The sequence below is a fragment of the Athene noctua genome, chromosome 18 (genome assembly GCF_965140245.1).
Source record: "Athene noctua chromosome 18, bAthNoc1.hap1.1, whole genome shotgun sequence".
Lineage (NCBI taxonomy): Eukaryota > Metazoa > Chordata > Aves > Strigiformes > Strigidae > Athene > Athene noctua.
The window spans coordinates 7,929,110-7,941,782 of record NC_134054.1 but is presented as its reverse complement, the minus strand read 5'-3'; the positions used below and the strand labels follow the sequence as shown (position 1 = coordinate 7,941,782).

The following is a 12,673-nucleotide window of genomic DNA, read 5'->3' as shown; positions in this document are numbered from 1 at the left end:
TCAAACGATTACATGAACAACCTTCCCCCCCTCCACCTTGAGGGCAAGAGGTAATACCATTCTCCACTGCAACACCACAGCAATACTGCTTGGAAAAACGGTGGGGTTGAGAGGATGTAAGCATTTATAGTACTGCATGAACCACACAGTTAATAACCAGAAATAGTGTTTTTCTGTTTACAAAGCACACTGCAGCAGTTATCTACATTAGTGAAGGATACCATGCAAGATGGTAAACTTTTTTTTCCAGCAGTAAAAGGATCTTTAATGCCTTACTTGAGTGGATGTCCTGGGTTTGAAGGAGTGGTGGGGGTTTTTGATAGTGGGGAAGAGCGCTACAGTGGTGGCCCCTCTGAGAAGCTTCTCCAAGCTGCCCCAGCTCCTGTGCAAAGGCCAAGGTCAGTGGAAGAACAGAGAAGCAGGGGGAAGTGTGCCAGTGCAGAGCCTTCCAGCGGCTCACGGGGAGATGGCAGGGCTCCCCCTGCCACTCATGGGGGTCTAAGGTGGAGCAGATGCCGATTTGCTGCCTGTGGGGGGCCCCATGCCAGAGCAGGTGACTGTGCCCGAAGGAGGCCGGGACCCTGCAGGAAGAAGGCCCTGCTGTTGAAATTCGGTGCTGGGAGGATTGCAACACACGCAGATGATCCACATGCTCGTGGGAGTGACTCATGTCAGAGAGAGTTTGTGGAGAACTGTCTCTTGTGAGAGAAGGACCATGCTGGACCAGGGGAAGAATGCCAGAGGTCGTTCCTCCCCCCACCCCGAGGTGGAAGAAGCGGCAGGAGTGACTGTACCCCCCATTCCCTGCCCCCTGCCACTGGACGGGGAGGAGGTAGGATATTGGGAGCAAAACTGAGCCCAGGAAGAAGGGAGGGGTGGGGGAAGGTGTTTTCAGGATGTGGTAATGCTTCTCACAGTCCTACTCTGTCTGTTATGTGTTACTGTTATTAGTGTCTGTATTAAATTTATGGGTTTTTCTTCCCCTAATGAGTCTGTCTTTTGCCTGTGACCATAATGGATGAGTCATCCCTCTGTCCTTGTCTCGATTTCTCAGCATTTTGCTGTATTTTCTCCTTCTCAGTGCTGGGGTGAAGAGGGGATTGAGCTGCTGCCTTGTGCTCAGTTTCCCTCAGAGCTCAAACCACAATAATGGATCAACTAGACCTGGCACAAGTTCATAGCCTATACAAGCTAGTTTATGGTTGTGGAGTAACTAGTCACAGGTTTTTGCTTGAGCTGAAGTTCCATGGTACAAATGATACCAACCATGCAATGCACTTGAGAACTGTGGACTAGACATCCAAAAAATCAGGGTAGAGGCCTAGTGACAGGTGTTACACAAAACAGTAAGTTTCTCCTTGTTCTCCAGATGTTCAAAAAGAGCCATGATGAAAAAAAAGCAGGCTCATATTCTGTTAGAGTCATGTGATCCCGGGAAACGGGGCTTTCAGAAAAATATCTGTAGTTTAAGAGAGAGTGTAAAGTACAAGCTGACCACAGGAAATACCTGCATCTAAGACAACATACACCTGAAGTAAAATTAATCTACTTCAACTCTTTTTGTAGCAGTCAGTCTTCTGGCTTAGTCAGAGGGACATTTATTGACCTGCGGAGGGGAAGGCATACTGCAACCACAGAGGTACAAATGCTCATGAATCAAATGCAGGATTGAGAGGAAAAGGAAACAGGCTCATTCCTTCAGGAGAAGAAAGTCCCCAACTATCTTAAAACTGATCACAGCTATATACTGCTGTAGAGAAAACCTTCTGTTAACTGCATCATCAAAGGCCTTTCCTATGGCCTTGTGCAAATACAAACACAGGAGTGGGTTACCCTCTTTCAGCCCAGTGTGATGACGTGTGTGCAGGAATATCCTTAACTTGAGCCATCTCATCTCCTTTCAGTTGAAAGGAACAGGGTAAATCCAAGGATCATAATAAATTTATCTCAATTAAGAAGAGGTAGGAACCGCTGAAAGAGCTGCAAGTAAGATGGTTCCTGTTTAATTTTCTTCCCTTCCTGCCCTGACTCCCCCATTTTAAGCTGGCCCATCCAGTTGGGCTGATGCACAATAATAAAAGGGATTGTCACCAAAAAAATGTCATCAGTGCTGCTCTGACACTCTGCCTGTCTAGTGGGAGCTGGAACTGGCAAATTGACTGCAGCAATAACGAGATTTTAGTGTCTGGTCAAGGCTGTCTTTAACATGACAGTAGCGTGGGAGTTTGGTGGGGCAGGATACAAAGTGACATGCCATCTCAAGTGCCCAAGGTTGGTCACGCTCTTCAGCCGCAGGGACACTCATTAGGGGAGCACCAAAAAGTCAAATGCAGCAGCAGGCTAGAGGGCAAGGACAGACTCTGGGTACTAATGAGCTTTAATGCCAAGATTAAGTCTGGTTTATCACTCACAGAACTGACCTAAGCTCACCTAACACAGAGAAGCGTTACACTCTAGCTATACTCTCAGACTTAATTTGCACAAATCATACTCATCTCTCAGTCCACAGACCTACTTATTGCAGACATTTTTATTCTGAAAAAGAGTGAAATCCACAGTCTGGCCCTAAACCACAGCAGTAGTTTCAGAGAGATAAAGAGCTAGCAAAGCATCACTACAGGTAGCATCTTCGGGAAATGCCTGCTCCTACACCTCCCCCAGCCTCAGCTATTCTCTCTTCCCTTCTTAAAGAGAAGATTGGCCTTCAGTGTTATTAAGCCAAAAAATTCAGAGATAAAGAAAAGATGGGATCAGGTGACTATAGAAAAGGAATATGTTAATCACAGAAATCAGAGCAAAGGCAGAACTGTCCTGGTACATTGTTTTACCCCAAACCAATTGCACACACAGCTTCTCTCCAATACCAGCTAAACAATGTAAACATAAAGCTTAAAACTTGATTTTTGACACCGAGAACCCCCCTATTTCTAGAAGAATCATGTTTAACTATGATCTGTACAAACACCCTGCAACTCAATCTACCCAGCCAGTACTGCTATGAAAAGAGCAGCGTCATCCCTCAAGAACTGCCGTAAGACCACTGGACAAGTGTCAAATGTGTTTCTGTATTCTCAGGAAGTTTTGGAAAGAAAAAAGATATTATTACTTCTGAAACTAAATGACTTTGATATTTGAAATAACTCCCGTGAAATATATTTTCTTTTCTCCCTCCTTCATTTCTTATTCTGCTCTAGTTCAAAGCTTTATGACACCAGCACGTGACATTACTGTAAATGATCTAAGTTTTATTACATTGACTTCACCTCTCACACTGCCATGAGATTAGCACAGGGACAAGGTCCCAGCTCACACAGGCCCAGCACAGAATCAAGGCTGCTGGTTATATGAAAGCCTGAACGCATTCCTGGGAAGATCTCTGGCTGCTTGCTGCTGTGCTCTCCAGCTCAGCCAAATAACGTGCCACTGGATAACGGCCCATCATAGTCACAGCAGTATGAGGAGACAAATGGAACATTAGCTTACTGGAAAAAATCAAAGATCTCATTTAATAGGTTTCTCAAAGGAATTTTTTTAAAATTAAAATTAAATTTTAAACAGTCTCTTCATTCTAATACATTACAAATTAACACATGTAGAAAGGAAAGGATTATATCTCCAGTGGCATAGCAATTTGCCTATCAGGTAGGTTAGGCCCATCTCAAAATGCTTTATATTCTTAACTGCAGCAATTTATTTAAGTGCCATTTTAAGTAGCTCTTCATGTGACTTAGATTTTTGTTTCAGATATTATTTCTTTTCAGGAAGCAAACTTTATAGTATTCCTCAAGTTTTAGTGTCCCACCCCCAGGAAACAAACGGAAGGGAGGGAAAAGCAGGCTTTTGTGTTCAGATCTTTGTGAAGCATCTCCCACAAAGCCACAGTGTACCTCAGCAAAAAAAGATTCTTCTCCCCTTGGGCGTGGTTTTTTTTTTTTTCTAAAAATCCTTTTTCCTGCAGTTCCAGAATTGCAACTGGGAATTCCAGAAGGGACTCAACCATACTGGTCAGATGTTGATGGTGACAATTTTATCAGCTGTCCCCATTCTTCTGCCACTGAGGACTGTACTGTTCGTTTTACCCATCAGTGTGCTGGTTTGAAGGAAATGGCAATGACTGCTTTTCTTGAAAAAACCATCACATATTCTACCGAAATGAATGTCATTTTCACGAGCTTCAATAGTTGACATTGTTACTGAAGGACTCCATAAATCCTTAATATCAGCAGCTTTCACTGGTATTAAGCTTTGCTCACAGCTCTCAAATCCAGACTGTCTTTCCCAAACAAATTCAAATAAAGTCTATTATAGTGTTTACACACAGATGAATGATAATAGGTCCTAGATAATACTCCACATCTAATGACAAATAGTTATGCTGCTTTTGACATTAAGAATCTGAGGCCCAGATCCTTTAGCAATATCTTTCATTCAACTCAACGCAAGAATCTTAATATGTTGGAGGATTTGAGCTTGAGTACTTAATTGCTTTTAAGTTCAGGATGTTACCAACACAACTACCCTTTGAGCAAGCATAACTTGATAGATCTGATGTCTGAAAAGACCAAAGTTACCTCTTTTGATCTCCTACCTAACATGAGAAAGACCACAGATACCAGACACAATTGTTTGTGAAGAGATTTATAGAAGTGGAACTCAATTATCTGAAGTTGGATGCAGTTAACAAAGATTATGTGGAGATCTGTATTATGTTTAAATATATATAAACACTGAACTTTCTGTGTTTATCACAGTGTGACAGAAGGGGAAGCTGAAATACAAAGACCAGCCAGTCCGGACCATAGCATTCTACTGCAGAATCCCTCCTTTGCAATGACCCGCTACCACCTTTCACTTCACTCTTCCTCTGCTGGAACTAGTTTAGTTGAAAACACAATGGAATAATTGAAAATCGATGTTTTATTATTAATTTAATGCGAAATCACGTAAGTTGCGGTATTTTAAAAATAAACTTCCACAGCTTTGTCATCTTCCTTGAAAGAATTCCTTATTACAGCTATCCTAAGTCATCTTGAACTACAAACTATTTAAGCATGATACATGATGAAGCAAAAAGGGAAATTATGCAGAGGGGACACTAGTGGCGCTTTGAGCTAACAGAGCAGGAAGCTGCATTTCCAGAGAACAGCATGACTTTTAGTCCGAATCTACTAAAATTTCACAGAATGACTCAAGGTGAAGGAATATTCACAAACCTAAAGGTTAAAGGGGTGCTTGCATGAGACTGTTTCAAAGACAAGACTGAGGTATTTACTTCTGAGAATTGCTGCAACTTCCTGCTGAATTACTCAAGAGTCTCTGGATGAAGAAGGAGCCAACACTCCACGTGGGATAGGAAAAAAAAAAAGACAACACCAAGGCACAGGGTAGACAACGAAACTGAGCTCTGTCAGCTAAGCAGGATCAAAAGGAGTAAGCCTGGATCTCATCCATAACCGACTAGAAGTTGTCGTTTCCCCTATGAAGTGCTCTATCACTTGTCCTCCCATTTCCTATTTATGCTGTTAAAGAAAACCCCACCAAAAACACAAGCTGCTTCGTAAGCCTAAGCACTTAGTCTGTCTATAGGCTAAGATGTTTACATGACCCATCGTCCCAACAGCAAAGTACTGCAGAGCACTTCATGTTTTATCCTCACAGCAGCCATAGTGCCACTTATACTCAGAGGGTCTGAGCCACAGAAACACAACACATCTTTACTCTGGAACAGAATTTGTTTTTCTAAGCTCATGTTTAGTCACTAGGTCAAAACACTTTTGCAGCAAACTCTCCCTAGGAGATCACTTTCTCTCAGACGAACTGCTCATGTTTTACTCCAGTGGAGGAAGCAACAAGTAAGTGATAATTTGCCAGTATCTACTTCTCAAGTACAGAGATAGTGGGTCACATTAATTGGCACACCTACTATCACATAGTAGCTATGTGACACAATAAATAAGAGATAATTATGGGCAATAGTAAATAACATACCTAAGATCTGCCCTGTGTGGGTAGGCGCTATGGCATTCATCTCCTCCCGAAAGGCATTCAGCATGGGAACACTGCTACGAACAACTAGCTCTGAATTCTCAAATGCAGTAGACAGGATGTTTTTTAAGTGTTCAGATGAAGAGACTGCTCATACAGCATTTTGAAAAAATAATGTTCCAGTTGTTCCTCTTTATGTATAAAACACCCTATAGCTGTAATAGCGACTTACTGATTGCATGTGCAACAGGTAAAGCAGTAGCTGAAAGCCAAAAGCTTTTACAGGTTTCTAATGTGACCCACAGCGTTCCCTTTAATTTCTTATTTCTAAAATGGGTTGAACAGGAAATTATTTTGCCTCTTCACAAATACAAAAAAACCCAACCCGTTGACGTTTCCAGTAAAATTCCCCACCTTGCATCAGGGTGAGGACTTGAAACCTTAACAGTTTTGATTAAAAAAAATCCAAGATAAATCAATCATCTGTTAAAGTTGATATATTTCAATGTAAACATTGTCATGAGCTAATTCTGAACTGTTTTGTTTTGATTCTGACTTCCTTTTAACAGAAAAGTATTGTAGTTGGTTTAAACTCCAAAACAAAGAATTGTTTAAATTGGAACAGCATGTTTCCTTTTGCTCTAAATGATTTTAAAACTGACACTAATGTCATTCAGCTTCCATATAGATTTTCTTTGACAAAAAATGGGGAAAGAGTCGAAGTTTATCAGCTATGAAAAAGCAAACATTAATATTGGTTAACATTTTATCAAGTTCTGGATCTGAACTGCATAGCTGAACACCATTAGTTTGCGTGCACAGGTCAGTAACTGCCTTTCACCTTGTTCTCCCTTCTTCAGGTGCACAGCAGCACAAGAAACACCAACTTTTGTGGATATATTTCAAAAAGAAGCCTCTACCTACATTTTCTTAGGGAACAGCATATTTGCACAGCAAATCAGTTCAAGGTGACAGTCAACTATATGGTCATCGCTTAAAATCTCTCACAAAATCAGTTCACTTTACACACTCCTGTTAACAGAGAAAATACCACCAACTACCAAAAGTAGGGTGTAAGACTCCTGGTCACAGAGTTCAATCTGCTGGTCACTGGGTCACATGCTCCCTTTTACAGTTATTGAGTACCATTTTTTAAAACAGTTAAACAGATGGAAGATTGTTCTGACTCTAAACAACTCTGGATCATTCCAAAGAAACAGAACAGGTCTCTATTTATTGAGTAGTTTGCCCATTTGTTTAATGAACACTGCTTGTCTCCTTTCAATCACTCTCCTTTTTATTCTTTAGTAATATTTTGTGTTGAGGTATAAGTATGTGATAATTACACAAAAGAAGATGATTCTGGAGAGCCTTCTAACACTAGCCTGGCAGCTTCCTTCACAGATTTGGTCAGAAAATGCAAATCCAAACTACCATGTTTCACATCAACTGGTGTTAATCACATTTGAACTATTATTTCGAGCAAGGCTGAAGGTATATTTTTAAATTACTATTTATGCTTTTTGAAACACCTTTATATCTCTTCATAATTTATGCTGTAAATAAATGTTTATTAATTAAAATATCTTCCCTGGATTACCTTTATACGGCTTCCTGTAAAATTTAGTTTTGAAAAGCCTTGGCAATATTAAAACCAGGATACACCACCTGAGCATAGCATACACCAGACACAACACCACAAAGGGTACAGTGCTTGAGTGTAACAGTACTGCATAAAGTACAGAATGAAACAGTTACTTCACACTTAAAACCAGCAAAACTGCCAGAGCACTGTCCATTAAAGTATCAATAAACTATTACCAAAAGCTGTGGCCACGAAGAGTAGTAGCACTAAAAGCCTTCCTTGAGAACCTAAGACATGCTTCTCGAGGCAGTCAATAAACTAGTGAGCAGTGTTGATCTGTTTGTGCTTGTTCCTGTTCTATAAGTGTTTATAGTAGAAATAAGAGATGAAAATACTTGTTTGAGCAAGCTTATCTGCCAAGTGTTGTAGCAGAGAGCGCAGAGTGCTTGCAGATGAAAACTGAGACTGAACAAAGAAATGTAACCAAGGGGTTTAGAAGCCTAAGTCCTCTTTTAAAAAGCAATGTTGAGATAGATTCAGACAGATAATTAGTTATCTGGAGTTCAGCATTACATCCTCATAGACAACTGCCTGTGTTGAGCTTCCTAGCAGTGATTCGTCTTCGGACATTCCCTTTAATTCCTGCTCATCTTTGAAAAAATCCCCCTTGAGCTAAATCAATATAAAAGAGAAAAGCACATGCAAAAGTTGTGATTTATTGGAGGGCAGTTTCAGGTTCGCCATGCATGCTCAACTCCCCACGGCTTCAGATGCTCTAAGGCGCCTGCTGCCCACCCAGCACAGAGCAGCACGCTGCGCCTCGGGGAAACGCTGCCCGAGGCCGTGTAACAGGTCGCATTTACACACTCCCGAGCAGACCACGGCAGCAATTCCCGAACTTTTCTGCTTACAAACACAGTGCTGGCCTGCCATCAGCCAAAGGCTCCAAATACTGACCTAAGTCACTGCAACCCTCCGAGGCTTGTGACCACCCTTGGCTGCGACGAACCCAGCGCTCTTTAGCGGTAACAAAGCGCTGAACAGCGAGCATCGGAGTGACTGAAGAGCAGCAGCAACGCTGCAACAGGACCCCTCAGAAGAGGGCAACAGGTACGAGGCCCTGAGGTGGACGACAGCTGCTAGGGGAGCGGCAAGGCGGGAGCTGTGGCACGGCTCGGGGGCTTGCGGGGTCCCCTGGGGCCTCGGGGGGTCTTGGCTCTAGTCTGGAGGTGCCCAGGAAAGGTGCCACCGGCTCCGCTGCCGGTCCTGCTCCTCAGCCGGGTGCGGGAGGAGTCACCGCACCGGCCGGCTCCCGGGACGGGTTCCCAGCTAAGGGAAAGGCGCAGCTCAGCCCCTCGGAAGCCGCAGGACACACCTGTCCCTGCCCGCCTCGGCCCCCCGGCCCCGGCGCGCCCAGCACACGGCCCCTTTGGCGGGGAAACTCCCGGCGGCGGCGGCAGAGCGGGGCTCGGCGCTTCCCCTCCGCCCCGGGACAAGCCCCGCAGCCGGCTCTGAGGGGCCCGGTCCCCGCTCCCCGCCGACCCCTCCGCCCCACCCTCCCCAGACAACTCTCTCCTCAGCGCGGGGCGGGAAGGGGGGCAGAGAGGCGGCCGCGCTGCTTACCCAGAAGCGGGACCCGCAGAAAGCCTCCATGGCCGCGGCAGGGGCGCTGAGCCTCCTCCAGGCCCACGCCGGGCACCAGAGCGGGAGAGAAGCCGGCTCCTTCCCTCCTGGGCGGGCCCGGGGCGGGGAGCAGCGGGCCCGGCGCGCCCCGTCCCGCCCTCCCCGCTGGCGGCAGCGCCGCCGCCCCGCTGCCCTCGCGCCTCGGGCCGGGGGGCGCCCGCCAGAAGGCCCAAGGCCCCCGCAGCGGCGGGGCAGCCCGGGCAGGGCAAGAGCCGCCCCCGGCCCCGCTGCGGCAGCGCCTCAGCGGCCGAGCACCCCCGGCCGGTTCCCGGAGAGAACTGAGAGGCGCCACGGCAGTCCCGGCCCCTGAAGCCCAGGCACGGATGTTGAGATGCGGCTTCTTGCTTTCCAAGGGTGACCTCCCTGTGGAAGGACCAAGCCCCCGGGAAAACATTTCCCCAGGCCGGTGTGACCTGCTGGGACCACCCTGCGCTTGGAGGGGGACGGTGGTGGTCCCCACATGGGAAGCGAAGAGCGGGCTGAGGGACGGTCACTTGGGGTGGCTGCTCGGAGCTGGGGCATCCTCTGGGTTTGGGGCTGGCCGTGTCCACCCATCCAGACCACTCAGGCTAACGATAACATCTCAGGGGCGCTCGTTGTCTCCCCTTTAGAGTGGTGCGGAGTGTGGTTGCCTCAGTGGGACTTAAATGAGCGTCACATTTGTTATCTGTTCATCTGCAGCCTCTTCCTTCATACTGATTGCCTCTGCTGTCTGTAGACATGTGGTTAAACCAGTGGCGTGGATCTATTTTCAAAAGCTTTCAGTCAATATATTTCACGTATATATGTAACTAATAGATATTGTAGTGTAGCACCTTGGACGCAATCTGGATTTCATGTCCCTGTGATGCAGAAGCACTGTTTGCTTTCCTCTTAGGCAGGACTTCTACAATATTATTGACCTTCCAGCACCTGCTGTAGCATCTGGTTCAATAACATCATCTCATGCAACGCACCCTGCTGCCACAAATCTACTGTAATATTTTAAGAGTTTGAGTTTCCTTCCTCGCAGCAAAGTGAGGAATGATCAGGCAGAAGGGTATTGTCAAAAATGCTCACCAGAATGGAAAAGAGAGTTGAGAAGCACAGTATTCCTGTGTCCCAAAATATTTCATCCCTAAAGAAATCTTTTATGAAGACCACTGAAGATGCTAGGCATATACTGCTCAGAGTACTATCAGAGGAAGCCACATTCTTCCCACGAACAATGCTGAGAATTTGCTTTAGACATTTGCTATAATCCTACTAAAGGGACGCAGTTCTTATTAGCGTGGGAAGATATGATCTTGCCCAAGATAAGGTTCTCTGGTGATTGCCTACAAGATTTGAAATCTCAGACTGATCCAGACTAATCAGCACAATCACATTGCAATCCTCTTAAGAAAAATACTAGAGGAGCCCTAGCCAACTGGGTGAGCGAGATCTTATAAGGACATCGTGAGTTGTCTTTGCAAGTCTTGCATCGAACCTTTGTTCAGTGGAATTGCACCACAATAAAAGTTTTAAGAAAAGTCAGTAATAGTTGGGAGTTACTCCTTTATGGCTCTTTAAACCTCCTCTCGTGAAACAACCTGTGAGAGCAGTTGCTCCAAAGGAAGAGCTAAGAATTTGATCCCTCTTGACACACAAACATGCATCTCTGTGTTTCTTGCACCAAGGAGCAGAACTTGGTGTAGTTTGAGAACATGCCCTAAATTAAGACTAGCTCTGGCATTATAAGAGGTACAGAGGCACCTCACAGCTACTATAGGCTGTGTGTACAGGAGGGGAGAGGTTTATTTTATCAGTGTACTGCACAGTTCCATTGACATGTGCAGTGTGAATTAATCTCTGATTAAATTATTGACTTCAGTGGAATTGTTCCACCATATCCATGGAGGAAGGTCCTGTATTAGGGTATTGCCCTGAGTCTCACAGGACTCTGAACTAGGGGGCCCTAAATGATTCTGCTTCTTGCTTCATGTTCCTAATTCATGGCAGGCAGTTTCTGCTCTCAGTAGCAGTCCATGCCTTTAAACAGGGATGGTACCGACGAGTGGGTGCCACCTGGAGTGCCAGCTCCCCCTGCATGCCCCCCACGAGCTCGAGGAGAGCCACCAGGCACATCAGAGCCTGCCAACTTGCACTGACTTTGCAGTGTAATTACTGACTTCTAGGTGCTGTATGGCAAAACACACTAGGAGAGAAGGAAAAATCAAGGGCAGGAATTAAGGAAATACTAAAGTCTCAGACAAACAAGATAGGGGAGGGAGCTTAAGAGCTCCTGGGAAGGACCATGGTAAAGGATTCTGCTGAATCTGGTGCAAAGCAGAGCCTGAAGCACTGTCTTAGGCAGCTCACACTGGTCCTGTTTCCTTTTGATGATGAGAGGGAAGCTGGAGTACCTACAACATGTCATTACTCCTGTGATGTTCTCCCAAATGCAGGCCGGCTGTGCAGGAAAATCAAATGACACCTTTGGTGCAAATGTCAGGGAGGTCATGAACTCACCTATTCTCATCGGACATTTATTCCGGGGAGTGGCAAGTTCTGATCTGGGTTCGCTCAGTGTTGTATTTGCATCCTCTTTTCCATGCCAGCTGCACAGTAAAGGACTTTTCACCTGCTAACACATAAAGCAGGTCAAGTCAGCGCAATCATGAAGCACCTACAAGGTACGTCCAGGGCCAGGCAGCAGCGGGTTAGCTATCAACTAGAGCAGCTGGATGGGGCGGGACAGGAGGTAACGTGAGAGAGAAGCTGTTTGTGTAAGCACAGTGCCAAGTATGAGGCAGGCTTCATATTGTACCTCGTGCCGATTTGCAAAGCACTAAAAGCAAAATGAAGTGTGACCAACTCCTGAAGAAATCTGTGTAAAGAAGGACATTTAGAGTTGAGGACTGGGGAATGCTTGAGCATGTGCAGCTCTGGAAGTCACAGTTTTATGGTTAGTTGACTATAAATATCACCTTCTTTCTCTGCTTGGAACAGCAGAGACTCAGCTTCCTTTCCAAGACCCACAGAAGTGTCACATTCTACAGATGGCAAGAAAAAGAGGCTGCCAAAGTAGCATTTACAACAAGGCCCTATACATTTACTTTATAAGAAGGGGGATGACACCTTGTTTTAACACATATAAGATGTGGACTTGTAACAAACTCTGCTTAAAGTCAACGCTGCATGAGTAGCAGCAGACTTTGTATTTCTTCTCAAACGGTCAATGGTGTTGCATATAGCATGCATCTCTCCTTGCAGGAGAGGATTTAATTTTATTTTCCTCGTTTCTGGAAAGCACAATGAGCAGTTTTGAAGTGCTATGACAAAACAGATGAGGAAGTGGGCTGGGAATTTAAAGCTACAGTTTTTACTCACAGTCCTGCTTTTGGGCATATTTCAGCCACATGGCTTTGCAGGCAAGGAGCAGAAGGGAAGGCAAGATTC

At 45.3% G+C, this 12,673-nt stretch overlaps 1 protein-coding gene across 3 annotated transcripts in view; it reads right to left on the bottom strand.

The window, feature by feature from the left end:
• The window catches only part of ABCC3 (ATP binding cassette subfamily C member 3), a 48,941-nt gene extending 39,649 nt beyond the window's left edge, over nucleotides 1–9,292 (bottom strand). For all 3 annotated transcript variants that reach the window (XR_012634740.1, XM_074921790.1, XM_074921791.1), the window contains exon 1: nucleotides 9,194–9,292. Coding sequence is in view for 2 of the 3 variants with exons in the window: in XM_074921790.1 (XP_074777891.1) it covers nucleotides 9,194–9,223 (30 nt within the window). In the remaining variant the exon portion in view is untranslated. The remainder of the gene's footprint in view (nucleotides 1–9,193) is intronic.
• Nucleotides 9,293–12,673: the final 3,381 nt, after the last annotated feature.